Source organism: Pongo abelii, chromosome 12 (assembly GCF_028885655.2).
Source record: "Pongo abelii isolate AG06213 chromosome 12, NHGRI_mPonAbe1-v2.0_pri, whole genome shotgun sequence".
Taxonomy (NCBI): domain Eukaryota; kingdom Metazoa; phylum Chordata; class Mammalia; order Primates; family Hominidae; genus Pongo; species Pongo abelii.
Window position 1 is genome coordinate 129,231,790 of NC_071997.2, and position 15,741 is coordinate 129,247,530.

General features: G+C 46.5%; 1 protein-coding gene across 7 annotated transcripts in view; it reads right to left on the reverse strand.

Moving 5' to 3' along the window:
* DCDC2C (doublecortin domain containing 2C) overlaps positions 1-15,741 on the reverse strand; it is a 148,751-nt gene that overhangs the window by 93,204 nt on the left and 39,806 nt on the right. For all 7 annotated transcript variants that reach the window (XM_024242532.2, XM_054548434.1, XM_054548428.1 and 4 more), the window contains 2 exons: positions 4,753-4,890; positions 3,030-3,072 (listed from right to left, as the gene is read on the reverse strand). In XM_024242532.2, the coding sequence (XP_024098300.1) occupies positions 3,030-3,072; positions 4,753-4,890 (181 nt within the window). The remainder of the gene's footprint in view (positions 1-3,029; positions 3,073-4,752; positions 4,891-15,741) is intronic.

Genomic DNA, 15,741 nt, shown 5'->3' on the forward strand with positions numbered 1-15,741 from the left:
CAAGTGCCCGTTCAGGCCTGATATCCTGTGGGTCACAAGTTCTAGGTCATGTTTATGATATGTTCATTGAAGGGTCAAGAAAGACTTTCTGCTTTGTATTCTAGGTACTTTTTTTTAAGCTTGCAAATTTAAAAGAAAATCCAGCATCCAATTTTAAAGAAAGCTGATACTTTGATTGGCTGATGTTATTAGAATGTGCACACCACCAAGGGTCCCAACAGCCCCCCATATTCCACAAGGCAATATCTTAATGAAAGAACACTCCTGTATTTTTTTTCTAATTTTGTACCTTCTTTTCCAAAAAGATATTGTGGCAATTCACATAGCAAATAAATAAAAGGTTCAACAAGTTAGAAATGGAAAACCTGGGGCAAGCAAGTAAAGAAACAAACACATTTATCATAAATGGCTAAGTTGCTGCAAATAATAATAAATTCCAGTCTCAGAGAAGTCCTGTGTGTGGAATTCTTTTCATTCTTAGAAACACACCCACTCTTCAAAATGAGCCCCAAAAAATTAATACTGAGTTTTAAGATAACACATCTTTACAGATGTAGACCTTTATATAAGGGACAATGAATAGAGGAAGGCATATCATTTTTGCAATCTCAATGATCATCCTTCATTCATCCATTCAACAAACACCTAATATTAAAATGTTTCTTAGAGAAAGAAAATCTAAAATAAATAAGGCGATCATTCAACTCAAGAAGCTACAAAAAATAACGAGTCAATTCAGAAGAAAAGCCTTGGCAACAAAAGCCAGAGAAGGACAACATGAGAAAGAAGTCAGACAGGCTAAGCTCACTCATGAACAGACATGCAGAAATCTCCAATAAAACTTGGCAAAAAGTATTCAGAAAAACATTTTTTAAAACATCAGGCTTAATCAGTGAATGAACTTGGATAAGGACCGTGGCCGTGAACTTGGCATGAAGACTCGGGTCAGCAGTGTCGTTATTTCCAGCAACACCACACTGCATTAGTGCAAGTGCAGAGGAAGTGCAGGCTGGGCTCACCCAGGGCTGAACACTTGCCAGGTGCATACAGTGGCTCACGGGTGAGAAAGTCAAAGCTATTTGCAGGAGAGTGATTAAAATGGCAATCATGAAATCTGAGCTGCAACAGCAGAAAAGCAAAGCCCAGGGCTACCCGTTAGTTACTGGGAAAGAAAAGACCAGAACAATGCAGACCCTCAAAGCCAGCATGTCACAGCAGGGAGGGGACTTGAGCCAGTGAGCCAGGCAGACAGGCACTGGAAAGAGTACGCGTTCAATAGCTTTGTCGAATAAAATATTAATGTCAACAGAACCACTAAAAGGCAGTTTTCGTAGGATGATCAGGGATATAGGAGGATCACGTAAACAGTTACGAGGACTGGTAAGCCCCTCTAGGACCCAGCTTCTGCAAATCTTCCTAGTCCTGGATCCTGATACCTCCTTGTCATTCTTCCTCGTGCTTTATGCTGCAACTTCAAACTGTGTGATCAGCGCACACACACGCACATATGCATCCATACACATAGGTACACAGGCATCCACACATATATGCATCCATACACACACATGTTCACCCATACACACAAATGTTTCCATACGAATACCCATGTATGTATCCATAAAAACATATGCCTCTATACACAGGCATATGCATCCACACACACATATGCATGTGAATACATACACACACATGTATTCATAGCACACGTGCACACATATGCATCCATATACACATGCATCCATACATACACATATGTACTCATGCACACATGCACACATATGTATCCATATACACACCTCCAAACATACATATGTATTTATACACCAACACATATGCATCCATACACACATCCATACAACATATGCAGGCAACATATCCATACAACATATATGCCTCCATACACACATCCACACACATATGCATCCATATGTACACACATATGTAGTCATAGGCACACAAATATGCATCCATACACACACATGCATCCATACATACACATGTGTACTCATGCACACGTGCACACATATGCATCCATACACACACACCTCCAAACATGCATATGTATTTATATACCAACACATATGCATCCATACACACATGCATACACACATATACATCCATATGTACACACACACATAGTCATATGCACACACATATACATCCCTATACATTCATACATATGCACATGCATGTGGATTCATACACACGTACTCCTGTGCACACATGCACACATATGCCTCCATACACACACATGCATTCATACATACACGTGTATGCCTCCATACACACTTATGTATTTAAATACATACATATGTGCATCCATACATACACATGCACCCATACACACATGCATATACACATATGCATCTATACCTGCATGTGCACCTATACACACATGTATTCATATGCACACACATGCTTCCACACATACACATGCATCCATGTACACATACATATGCATCCACTCACACATATGTATTCATATGCACCCACGCACACATATGCATCCATACACACACATGCATCCATACATACACACACGTCTCCACACACATGTATTTAGACACACACATGCACCCGTACATACTCACACATATGTATTCACACACACGCACATGCGCATGCAGTGAGCTGCTTCTCCCACTGCTGCCTTACTGTCAAATCTGCCTGGAATGTCCTCCCACCCACCACCAGAGCCCACTGCCACTCATGCCAAGCTTGAATCAGTTACTCTCCTCCCTGTCCCGTAAAAGTTCAAATATATTTATGTCTTCACACCTACTGGGTTGCATTATAAATACCTATGTGTGCCTCTCAGCTCTGGACTCTGTGTTCCAAACATAAACTTCCTCTCCTATTCACATCATTCTCAGAAGTGCACCTGATTTTTCTTTATAAGCCTGGCACTGATGCTGGCCCAGGAAGCTCTGTTTACAGCTTGGGCCCTCACCCTGCGCTGTGCCCTTGTTAATGCCAGAAGACGCCAGAATCAGAAACAAGTTACTTACTTGTTTTAAAAAGTTACTTACTTTTTTCTTTCTCTGTGAGTTTTTTTCAACATTCGCATACCTTCTGCAAGACAAAAGATGTTCAACTTGAAATGTAAAACCCGGCCCTAAGTTATCTCTATAAAATGCAGACTGCAGCCTTGTCTTTAGGAGGGAAGTGACCACGAGGAGGAGCAAGCTGTCCACAGAGGACACGGCTCATGGCAACAATGATTTCCCAGCCTCGGGAGCAGAAAATGCCCCAGGAATCTGTTCAATTTCCTTCCTGGAGATCAGATGGCCCATCCTCCTCCTACCACAGCAAAGAGCCCCTGTCCACCTGCTGCCCTTGCAAGTGCAGGCATCCCATTTCTAATTCCTCTTTAGTGAGGCTTTCTCCAATAGCTGCTACTCAAATTTGGAAATGCTTCTATCCCAGGATTCTCTGCAAATTCAGAGCACTTCCTTGGTCTATTCTGTGTAAGCCGCATGAACTTCAGTCTCTGAGTGATTGCATGTGGCCTCCTGTTGACCCTAAGCTCAACAACTTCGGCAAGGGGAAAAGATATTTAAGCCAGTCAGACCCGGTCAGGGCTTCCCAATGAACAGATAATGGCAAAAAGCAAAACACACTGAGAGGTGGGAAACACGTAGGAGGTAGATAGAAAGAACGACTCAACTCCACAGCCCCGCGGTGTTCCTCCTCACTGTGCTATTAGGACTATTAGCACGAATTAGGTCAATAAAATCAAGAAATATCCACGTGTGCCAGGCACACAGGTGGGACTCTAACCTAACCATCTGCCTGGATATCAAACTGCTGTGGGGTCGTCCTTGGCAGACAGGACAAAGGGAGCCTCTCTCTGCCTTGAGGTACAAACCCTAGCAGCAGGTGAACCAGAATAGGAGGAGGCCATCCCAGACGCTGTGCCCTCAGTGGAGGTTCAAGCTCTCCAAATGCAGAAGGCACTCGTACCACAAAACCTAAAGGATAGAGGAAGGCTGGCCGCCTGCATGGTGTTCAAACCATCTGTCCTGCTCCACAATGAGATGAAAAATGGCAGCTCTTTTTCTTTGCTCGAGATAATGATCATTGAAAACTTGACAAAGAACTAGCTCCAGGAAGGTTCCTAGTAAGCCCTCAAGTCATGTCCTACACGAAATGCATTTCAAACACACCCGTCAGGGCTAAACAATTGAGGATGAAGAATCCCACAGATGGGCTTCGGAACCACCCATCTCAGCACGCTTCACCTCCCTCCTGCTCACTGCTTCATGTCCATAAACACACACACAGTGGGGCACCCGCATAGCCATGCCCAGAATTACTACAAAAATCATGGCTTTTTTCACCAGGAGAGACCCACATCCAGCACAAATTCTGTATTTTAGATATGGGGAAGCATGCCAAATTAAGAAAACAAAGCATCATGCTGGGTGCATCACGGGCAGGCATAACTGTGCCTAGAATCAGCTCTGAAGCTGTTGCACATTTCAACTCCTGATCTCTAAGACTCCTGGTATCCCAGAGAAAAGCAGTGGACTCTGTGTAAATCTTGCTGTCCTTGTGAATACATCATACAAGAGCAGTTCCCCCCATGCCTCATTTTTAAAATCTGAAATTGTATCATATATTAAATAAGAATATTACATTTCACTACTGAAAAATAACCAATAGCTGAACTGGACCTATTTGGGAGAGATACTGGGGAAAAGGCTAATTTTTTTCCAAAACTCAGGAAAGAAAGGTACGAAGCATGCTCACTGTTGGACCTCACTGGGCACCCTTGGAGACTTCCAGTAAGGAAAATATTTGAAGGTCTCCAGTCCCGCAGCAACATAAAAGTGATTGTCTTGCAAATCCTTTGAGTCGCCCAAAAGATGCCCATTCATTGTAAATAATCTGTAAAAACAGAAAGAAGAAATGAGATAGAGACTTGAGGACCAGTAGCGTAGGGCTTGGGGTATTTGTGAATACACTATGACTAGTGCACGGACTGCTGGAGAAACAGTGCTCATCGTAAGCAAGTGTTATCCAAATGGGCCAATTAAACGCGATGGGAGCTGCTCTTCCAGGATTAGACTTGCTTTCCACTTTTAGATTTTTTAATTAAAGTGTATTTTTAATTATATACAAGTGCTCAGAGGCTCTTGAGAATATGTTACACTCTTGGTTAGTGTTCAATTAATTTTAACTAATAACAGCTAAAATTAATACAAGTTGGCCCACATTGTTATAACAATACTTAGAAAACAAACCAGGATTTATTAGCAAATAATATGCATTTTTATAAGCACCAAAAGACTAATATTAGTCTACTTTTTACTCAGTAATCCTTTTCAGCAGGTACTCCTTCACTAGTTTATTTAAGAAATGATACAATTAATTCAATGCTGAGCCTCTATATGCATAAGACAATGAGGTAGGCAACGCATTAGATAAAAATAAGCAAAAGAAAGTCTCTGCCTCCCCAAAGTCAGGAAGCACACAAAAGCCTACAAAGCTAAATATGACAAGAGAAGTGCAAAGGGCTAGGGTCCCAAGAGGAGAAAGGCTGAACCCAGCTGCAGGCTTCACAGAGCTGGAGGAACTTGCAACAGGGTCGGCAGGGTAGGTGGGATTTCATCATGTACAGTGCTGTGCAAAAAGCCAGAACCCAGGGCAAGGAGGGGAGCTGACAGTCACTGAGGGTGAGGTGCAGGCACAGCTATGATTGCGCAGGACAGGGGCAGTTTCCAAAGGGCCTTGAATTCTGGGGAGGAGCATTTATCATTAATTTCATCAGAATGAAGATTTCCAAGGAAGAGGGGTTAAGGGCTATGTTTTAGCACTAGTGAGCGGGCAGCTGCGGCCAGAATGTGACTGAGGAAGAATCGCCCCTGTGGGAGGAGGCTCAGAGCTTCTGCAAGAGCCTAAGATGAAGGAACGAATTAGGGCAGGAAGTGCAGGAGCAGAAGAAGAGAAGAAATGCAGGGGGCAGTGAAAGGAGGAATCTATAGAACCTATCCCTCCACAGAGCTGGGTGTCAGAGCTGCCCAGAAGGCCAGCTTCAGAGTGCTGGGCCCCACTGCAGAGCTCTCAGCTCACGAGGCCTGGATAAGGCCTGTGTGTGGCATTTCTAACAAGCTCCTGGCTGACAAGCTGCTGCTTCTCCTGGGTCCCATCACGAGAGCTGCTGCCTGAGACCGACCCTGGAGGCATCAAGGCAGGAGCCTGGGAGAGGCATGGCGGAGCTGCACCTGGGGAGCTGTTCGGCCCACCTGGAGCAGAGGCTTCCATGGGAAACCCAATGCTTGGAATTCTGTTCTCCTCCCACCGGAGCCTGGGAACAGTCAGTTCCCTCTGGTGGACTTGGACAGCCAGTGCCAGAATCCCCAGGAGTAAATCAGGAACATGCAGAAGCCTCACTAGGGAGGCGGGGGACTGACGATGGTCCTAAGGAGAGGGCGCCCCCAAAGCAACTGCTCCCGGGGGCCAAACAGCAAGGCTCTGAAGGGTGGGAACAGACAGACCAAGAATTCACACACAAATATGAAAAATGCCATCAAAGAGATGGCAGATATTCCCGGTATGAAACAAGAATATGAAACCATAAAACAGAAGCAGTAGAAATACTGATGTGAAACCCAAGTCGTGGAAAGAAAGATCACCATAGGGGTGAGTCATAGAACGGACGCGGAGCAGGTGCAAGCTACTGTTTGGAGGTAAAACTGAGGAACGCCCTTAGAGGAAAGCAGGGAGGAAGAAAGAAACAGGATCTGCAAAAGAAGAGCTGAGAGATGAGGGTGAGCAGATGTGCCAACACCGGCGAAAAGAATTTCAAAAGGAAGTTACAGTAAGAGTGGAAGGAGGAAATATGTATAGAAATCATGAAAATTAATTTCCTGGAATTGAGGAAAGACGACAAGCCACAGGTAAAAGAGTCCATGGATGCCAAAGAACAGAAACTACAGGAAAACTCGCCGGCAGACATCCAGGTGCGATACCCAAGGTCACAGAGAGCATCCTAAAGGCGCTGGGGAGAAAGACCTGGCCGCACCGCCTGGCAGGACAGGACTGACTGGGGCCTTTCAGCAGCAGCAACACAGACAGGAAAGACGCTGATATTTTCAAAATCTAAAAGGAAAGAACATTAAAGCCAGCCAGACCCTCACGTAAACAGAAAGGACGAGATTAAAATGTCCTCAGGTTTACAAGACCTCAGGAGATTCGCCACACAGACACCCACGCCAAGAACATTTTTAGAGGACGTGGTTAAGTAAGAGGAACAGCGAATCCAGGAGTTGCTATGAGAATGATGTGAAGTAAAGGTGACCAAATACAAGGACTAATTTGTGTTGTCTTTTTTAAAAAAGCTAAGATCAAAGAAAACATATTCATAACCCAAAATTCAGTTCTCAATCATAGCCATGTGATAGGGGCTGTTGAGGGGAGACCAACGGACATAAAATCATGCTTATGTTCTTGGCTGGGGAGGGGGAAGACACAGAAATCAATCAGCTCAGAATCTCCAAGGCTTGCTGACTGGCAGATGAGGGAGAAGGTGTGTGCAGTGTCCAGCGTGGATCCAGGGATTCTAGGTGCCAAGCAGAATGATGGAGCCGGGAACAGGCAGAGGAAGGCAAGGAGTGGGGCTGATGGCTTGGGATGGAGGCGGGTAGAGGGGAAAATGAGCTGTCAGCAGCTGGGTAACTGTAAAAAATGCACCTGAAAAAACTCAACTGGAATGTCTCTGCATAAACCAAAGGCATTTCAGGTTTTCCTTCCAGCAGCAGGGGTCTTGCAGGAATGAAGCTGGCTGTTTCTGTGTTCATTTGTTTGCTTCTAGGAAGTTGTGTACTTTTCATTCAGGGATGGAACTATATATAGATACCAAAGAACAGGACTCTGGATAGCTCAGTGCAGGACTTGGGAGGTGCCCGCTGAGTAGAGACAGAGCCATGGCCACCAAACTGTGGTTTAAACCCTACGGGGCCAACAAGACACCTGGCCGCCCACACGCTGGAGGAACAAACGGTTCAGGCACATTACCCTCGGACTCTTCCCTAAACTCATCTTGGCCTCATTTTCTTCTAAGAGAGGTACAAAGTCTACTCACAGGGTGAAGGTAAGTAGAAATTCCTTGGTGGGATAAGACAGGAAGGAAGTTCCAGACAGAAAGTGACGCATGCATCCATGTGAAAATGTGAGCCTGTATGTGATGTTCAGATTACACTCACACAGACATAGAAATGTGAGCCGGGACATCACATACAGAGAACGGCGGCTTTTACTGAAGTGTGAATCTCACGGAAATGAATAGCAAGAATATGGATATCAAATGAGATCATGCATATAAATCAAAGTGTTTTGCATCATAAAATGCTAAACACTAGGTATTTCTATTATTACTTGTATCAGAAAATGTGATGACTAAATGAAACAGCCATTTGCAAAATTGTTTTATAAATTGGAAAACATTACAAAAATGTCAATTATTAAATGATTTTTAATGAACCTTAAAGATTGGGGATATAGTAGAAAATGTAAATATCTCTAAATTAAACTAAATCCTTTACCAATAAACAGCCAATTTGGCTGTTTTCCCAAAATAAAGGTACAGTCTATCTTACAAGAATTTTAAAATATTTACGTTTAAAGAGCTTCCTTTTCAAGACCATGTGGTGATTAAAAGATAGATGTGATTTTCAGCTGAGGCTTCAAAATCTCTGGATGCAGGGTCTCACTGGGTACCCTGAACCCTGGACTCCAAGCTCATGGGTCTCAGCTGTTAGTTCAGCCAGTTTCCCCACTATTAAGGGACTAAAAAGCAGAGATTTATCAGACAGGGTCCCAAACTTTAAGGAGCTTAAAATATAGTAGAGGAGAGATGACAAGTCCACAAATAACCATAATCCAAGGTTGATGGGCTATTTATCAGGAAGCTGAGCCCAGGACTCAGTCTTCAGGTGGCTCCTCCAACACCAACTCCATCCCACCCAGCACCTCAACTGTCAATACCATCCACAACACTCAGATCGTGTGTCTGTTTCTCCAGCCTGACCTCTTCCCTGACTTCACACTCACATATCCAGCCTAGCGCATCCAGCGCTGATGTCCAACATGCCTCGCCAACTGGACGCATCCAAAAATTAATTCTTAACTCCCCCAAAACCTGTTCCTCCTCCCACTTCCCGCTTCTCAGGAATGGTACCGACAGTCACCCAGCTGCTCTGATCAGAAGGCTGGGAGTCTTCCTCCCTTTCTCCCTCCTCTCCCCTCCTGCACTGCCTCTCCCACCACACACTCCCCACCCCCACCCCACCCCCATCTCTCGCTCACTCATTCCTACATGAGGTTGATCAGCAAGCCCCACTGCATATAGTAATGCAGCCAGAACCTGCCTGCCTTGGCCGCAGCCACTGTGGTCTCCCCTAGATCACCTGCAGGAGCCTATCCCACCTCGTAGTCAGGTGGTGACACTCCCTGTTCAGAACCTGCCAGTGGATTCCCACCACACTCACTACCCAAGCCTCTCAGCGAGGTCTACAAGCAGCCTTCACTCCTGGGCTCAGCAGCTCCTGCCCTCCCTCACCAGGCACTGCCCTGCCACCGGTGGCTTCCCACCGCAGAGCCTGTGTGCCTGAGGGTCCCTCTGATTGGGACGATCTCCACCCAGATCACAATGCGTTTTACTTCTCTGTGCCATTCAGATGTGTTCTCAAATGTCGCCTCCTCAGAGAAGCCCGCCCTGACCAGCCCAGTCACTCACCCCAAGCCCTGCCCTGCTTCATTCCTCTGTGCCACCCCTCACGTGGCATTTATCAGGGGTCTGCTCCTGAGCATGCATCTGTTGTCTCTCCACTAGACAACGTCTGCCCTGTGAGGACCATACTCACCCCATCCCCTCAGGGCTGAGATGGAAACCCCTCAAGCTCTCAATAAATATTTGTTGAATCGATCAACAAAGAAAGAAAGGTTCAGTATGTTATGAAGCCAAAGACATCACTTCTACTTCGAGATGGGTGAGGTCAGGCCACACCCAATGTGTTCAGTGTGTGCCCTGCACCTTGCACCTACGCTGCGATTGGGCTACTCCCTGGGCCAGGCAAGACGCACAGGACACGCTGTGCTGAGCCAGAAGTGACATCCACTGGGGCAAACAGCTGCCACTAACAGTGGTGGCCAGGCTGTTCCATGACAATGGCCCACTTCACCTCCCTCAGACCTTTCACTGCCTTTGGGGTAGGGGCCTCTCTCTTTCCTAATCAGGCTAGTCAAGATGGGCAAACTCAAGTTCATGGGTCTCCATGGTCTCTCCACAATGAGTGTCACCTAAATCATGGATGCTGATGTTCAAAACACTCGCTGATGGATAAGGGACAGTTGTGCCCACGATGCAGGGCAGCATGACTGATGCTGAGCCCTGCACAGAAACCGAGGTGGGAAGCCCCTGCCTCAGAAGGGCCAGGGGCCAGCTCACAGGTGTGGGCCACGGGAACACACATGTGTGTGCCGTGTGCATGTGTGTCCCGCCCTGGCATTCATCTTTAGCTCTTAAGACATCGTAAAACTCTGCATGTAGCCACTAGGGCCATCTGTAACCGCTGCAGCCCTGGGTATCCACACCTATCTCCCAGCATTTTCCAGAAAGTTTCACTACAGCCAGGCCCTGCTTCCCTCAGGGCCCTCTCACACCTCCTCGCTCCTATGGCCAGGCCATTGTCCACACAGTCCCACTACCCCAGAACACCTCCCTTACTTCCACCACCCATTTCTTCAGTACCCAGGACAGATCCGCCGCCTCTATGAAGCCTTCTTCTTCAACTCCCAGCCGTGTGGGCCTTCTGCTCTGAGAACTCCCACGGAGCTCAAGGTCCTCCTCTGTCTCACTGGCCCGAAACCAGCACTGCCTCTGATTACAGTGTAACTGTTTCCCTTAGGGGATCCGTCTCCCAGCAAGGCCGTGTGATCCTGAGTGTCAAGGCGCATGTTCTTCCAGATGTTTTGTTTGATTGTTTATCACCTCCCAGCTCGTAGAATAGTGTATGGTGCAGAGTATATACTCAACGGGCAGTGGGAAATTGAAAACGGAGAGTGGAGATCATTCCACTTTAGTCTCAGAGAAATTCACAAGCATAGCTCATCACCTTTTCCTTCCAGCAGGCGGCACGGAAAAAATTTTCAGAATTGTCGACCTCAGGCAACTTGCCCTCTTTCATCCTCCATGTCCCCTACTCCATACTAAACATCATTCCTTTCTTAGAGTGGGTCGTGCTGGTCCCCATCCACTCCCGCTTTCCCTGGCCAGGGCCTGGCCTAGGTGAGGCACAAGAGGCCCACAGGGTGCTGATGTGAGAAGGTGTCCTCCTGCCCCGACTCCTCCGGGTCCAGTTCTTACAGCACACATCTCTTCTGGAAGGTCTCTTAGTCTGGGCTCCCCCGGCAGTGTGCTCCCTCTCATGAACATGCTGCCTTCACCGTAGCTGCTCACATGACGTGTTTCCTCTCTGCTGGGCTGCAGTGGGGCTGAGGACCGAGACTGCTCTGCTCATGGCTGCATCCCTGGCACTCAGCCAACAGCCTCTACAAGCACATTTTCCCAACCGAGATCAGCAATTGTCTCGCACAGAGACCTACAGAATTTCACTTAAGTATTTCTCTGAGCTATTTGGATACATTATGCCAAAAGTTCAAACTATCCAATAAATCAAGTAATTTTAATACCACCAAGAATAATTAGCCTGGGCAACATGGCAAGACCTCATCTCTACCAAAAAAAAAAAAAAATTAGTCATGAGTGGTGGCTCACACCTGTAGTCCCAACTACTCAGGAGGCTGAAGTGGGAAGATCCTCTGAGCCCAGGAGGTCAAGGCTCAGTGAGCTGTGATTGTGCCACTGCACTGAGCCTGGGCAACAGAGTCTCCTAAAAAAAGAACTGGTTTAGCTTCTAACCCACACAAGGAAAAGGTGTGATGGAAATCTCAGCTGAATCATATTAGCATTATCTAAAGGATGATAAATACAGAGAAATATAAATAATGTCCCAAATGCATGAGAAACAGTAGCTGTAGTTCCCATTCAAAAGTAACACACACATTGATTTTTTTAATTCTGTTCATGTGCATATTGCTTCACTCCTTCAAGCTCAGTATTTGTACTTTCTAAGCATTTCTTTTATTTCTAAGCTCTGCACCTTTTCTAAACCCAACCATAAAAAACTAATTTAAGTCCAGGAAAAAAATAAATTAGCTTATTGATCTAATGTCTTTTTTACCCTTTAAATATTCTATTCCATTCCTTACTTCTACCATACAAGAATTTTCTCTCTGACTTTCACTACTATCATTCTACATGTGATACTTAAGATTTATTCCAAGGCTGGGCACAGTGGCTCATGCCCATAATCCCAGCACTTTAGGAGGCCGAGGTGGGCAGATCACCTGAGGTCAGGAGTTCAAGAGCAGCCTGGCCAACATGGCAAAAACTCATCTCTACTAAAAGCACAAAAATTAGCCAGGCATGGTGGCAGGCGTCTGTAATCCTAGGTACTCCAGAGGCTGAGGCACGAGAATCACTTGAACCTGGGAAGTGGAGGTTGCAGTGAGCCGAGATTGTGCCATTGCACTCCAGCCTAGGCAACAGAGCAAGTCTAAAAATAAATAAGTAAATAAATAAATAATAGATTTATTCCACTATCATTTCTAACTTCTCCCAGAAGTATACACAGGTCTATCTACTGCACACAGCTTTATTTCTTCGAGCATAATACACTAATATTTATAGCTGCATTCTGGGAGCATGGAGGTATTCCCGGTATGGATTTGTGCACAAGCATCTAACTTCCACCTGCTCGTCGCCACTGCCACGAGGTTACTCATGGCTCCACTGCTCTAAACGGCTCAACAGTTTACATCCTACTCAAAAGCAGACATCAGTTTTCATTGTTGGTATCACAATTGTTGACTGTAAATCACCCTTGGATGTTTTTAATCTACCCCCAAGGGAGAGTTAACTGACAAAAGCATAAGGCAGGATTAACTGTTTCTGCTCTTCCACCACAGTGTCTACCATCAGGGGACCATCGCTGCCCATGGCTGGCTCCTCCTGACTCTCCTTGCTGCACGGCGTTTTCCCACTTCTCAGCCTGAAAGATCTTCATCTCCACTGTGCCTTCCCAGGCCCTCCCAGGGCAGTCCTTCACACCTCATTATCGCCCAGAAGCATCCCCAGGTGGATGTCTTGACCTTGCCTCTGCAGCCATTTGGCCTCCCAGTCTCCCACTTTCCCACTTCACCTTCCTCTAATCTGCACCAACAGCCAGACTCTGGGCCTGACACCACCCAACTGGCTCTGGCTTCACGTCCACACCAGCAATGGCTCTGCCTGCTGTGCCATGAGCCCCCGCCCCTGCCTGTCCCTCTCTGCCCTCACCTCGTGGACCAACTGCCCATCTGCCTTCTCCTCTCTCATCCCCAGCTGCTGAGTGTCCAAGAGCACATGCAACTGCAGGCTGGTTCCACTACAAATCTTCAGCGTGCAGTCCAGCAGGGCCCTCAACCCTGCTCGGCAGTCCTCCCATTCCATGTCCCTCCCACTGCCCCCATTCTCCTCGGTCCATTTGCAAGACACAGCCCTCTCCCTTTCTAGAGTCCATTAGGCATTAATTTGCCACCTTCCTTCCCTCCTACCTTAAAGCTTTCTGTACCTGCACCCATCCTCACCTCCACCCCTGCCTTGCAGGAAGGGTGGCTCCCCCACCTTGCACAGCTTACGATCCACCCATCCTCCAGGTCACACCCTCTTCCACCTGCTCAGGGTCTGGCTCCTATGCCCCACTCCTTCCTCCACCTTCACCCTCAGGAGAGAGGTGTGCCCAGGCCCCTCGTGTTCAGTTGTGACCATGTCTTTGTCCTGAGCCCCTCGAGCTGCAATCCCGCATCACCCGTCTCCCTGTTTCACAGCCATGTGCCCCCTACACTCCCATCTCTGCTTTCTCACCCTCCACCCACAGGACCTGGCTTCCATCTCAAAGTGCCAGTGGCCACCTGCTAACTGCAGTCAGAGAGCACGTTCTAGATCTCGTCTCCCTGGCCTCGGCCGTGGTGTTCGCTGGAAGCTGATCTGGCCCAGGCTTCCAGGCTGTGCCTTCCCGGGCCGCTGCCTCCAATCCAGAGTCTGCAGCTCTTCTGCACACCCCTCTGTGGCTTCCCTTTATCTCCCACTCCAAACTCTACCCCCAAGAACTCCACCCCCAGCTGGTTTGTGGATCCAGGACTGGGAACAGGCAGAGGGCCATGAGTCCATGGCCACAGAACACGAGGCAAAAAGAATTCAAAAAACCGCATCCAGGGCAAAGGCAGGATCAAGTGCCACGTGGTCAGATGAGGCACCAATGGGCAGGGCCTCATAGAGGTGGAAACCAGGTCCAGCATCAAGACCACGAGGGCACAAACTTGAGGCTGGAGAGATGCCGAGGAAAACAGAGCTGCCTTTATAGGATACCCAAAACCTGGCCTGTGGGCAGAATAGGGGCATAAAAAGAACGGACTAGAGGAGGATTCTTGTCTTTGTTTTAAATGGTTTGATGTTTCTGCATTCTTGTGAAAAATCTGACCACAACGGCCCCACATTCTCACAAGGTGACAAGCAGTTGATGGACGACCCCACAGGCACCCGAGCTGCCCGCCTTCTCCAAGACAGCTCCCAGGGGGTCTCATCCATACAGACAGCTCCACTGGCTACTGAGTTCACACATCCCCAATCTAAAACTCCAGCTTCCAGCTCAGTCTGCAGCCCAGGCCTGGGGATCCCACAGGCATGTCTTAGTTGATACTTCAACTTGTTATCAACACCAAAACCTGCTCCTCTACAGGACTCTCCACCTCAGAAAAGAACTCTCATTGGTGCGGTTGCTCCGGTATGATATGGGAGGAATAATAATTCTTCCAATCCATGAACATGAATATCTTTCCATTTACTTGTATCTTTTTCAAGTTCTTTCATCAATGTTTTATAGTTTTCAGTGTAGAGAGCTCTCACTTGCTTGGTTAAATTTATTCCTAAGTATTTTACTCTTTTTGGTGCTTTGGTAAATGGAATTGTTCTCTTAATTTCTTTTCCAGATAGCTTGTTGGGATTATGTGGAAACACAAATGAGTTCTGTATGTTGGTTTTGTAATCTGCAACTCTACTGAATTCTTTTATTCTAACAGTTTTTCGGTACAGTCTCGGGTTTTCTATATATAAAATCATATCATCTGCAACGAGATTATTTGACTTCTTCCTTTCCAATGTGGATGCCTTTTGTTTCTTTTTCTTGTCTGATTCCTCTTGCTAGGACTTCCAGCCTTATGCTGAATGTAAGTGGTACAAGTGGGGCACTTTTATCTTGTTTCTAATCTTAGAGGAAAAGCTTTCAGCATTTTACCATTGAGTATGATGTTAGCTGTGGGCTTCTCGTATTGGCTTTTATTATGTTGAGATACATTCTTTGTATACTAATTGGCTGAGAGCTTTGATCATGACAGGATGTTGAATTTTGTCCAGTGCCTTTTCTGTATCGAGATGATCATGTAATTTCTGTCTTTTATTCTGTTAATAAAAGTGAGGTGTAAAGCTAGGTTGTTTGAGATCTTTCTTTTTTTTTTTTTTTTTTTTTTTTTGAGACAGAGTTTTGCTCTTGTTGCCCAGACTGGATTGCAGTGGCACGATCTCAGCTCACTGCAACTCCACCTCGTGGATTCAAGTGATTCTCCTGCCTCAGCCTCCCA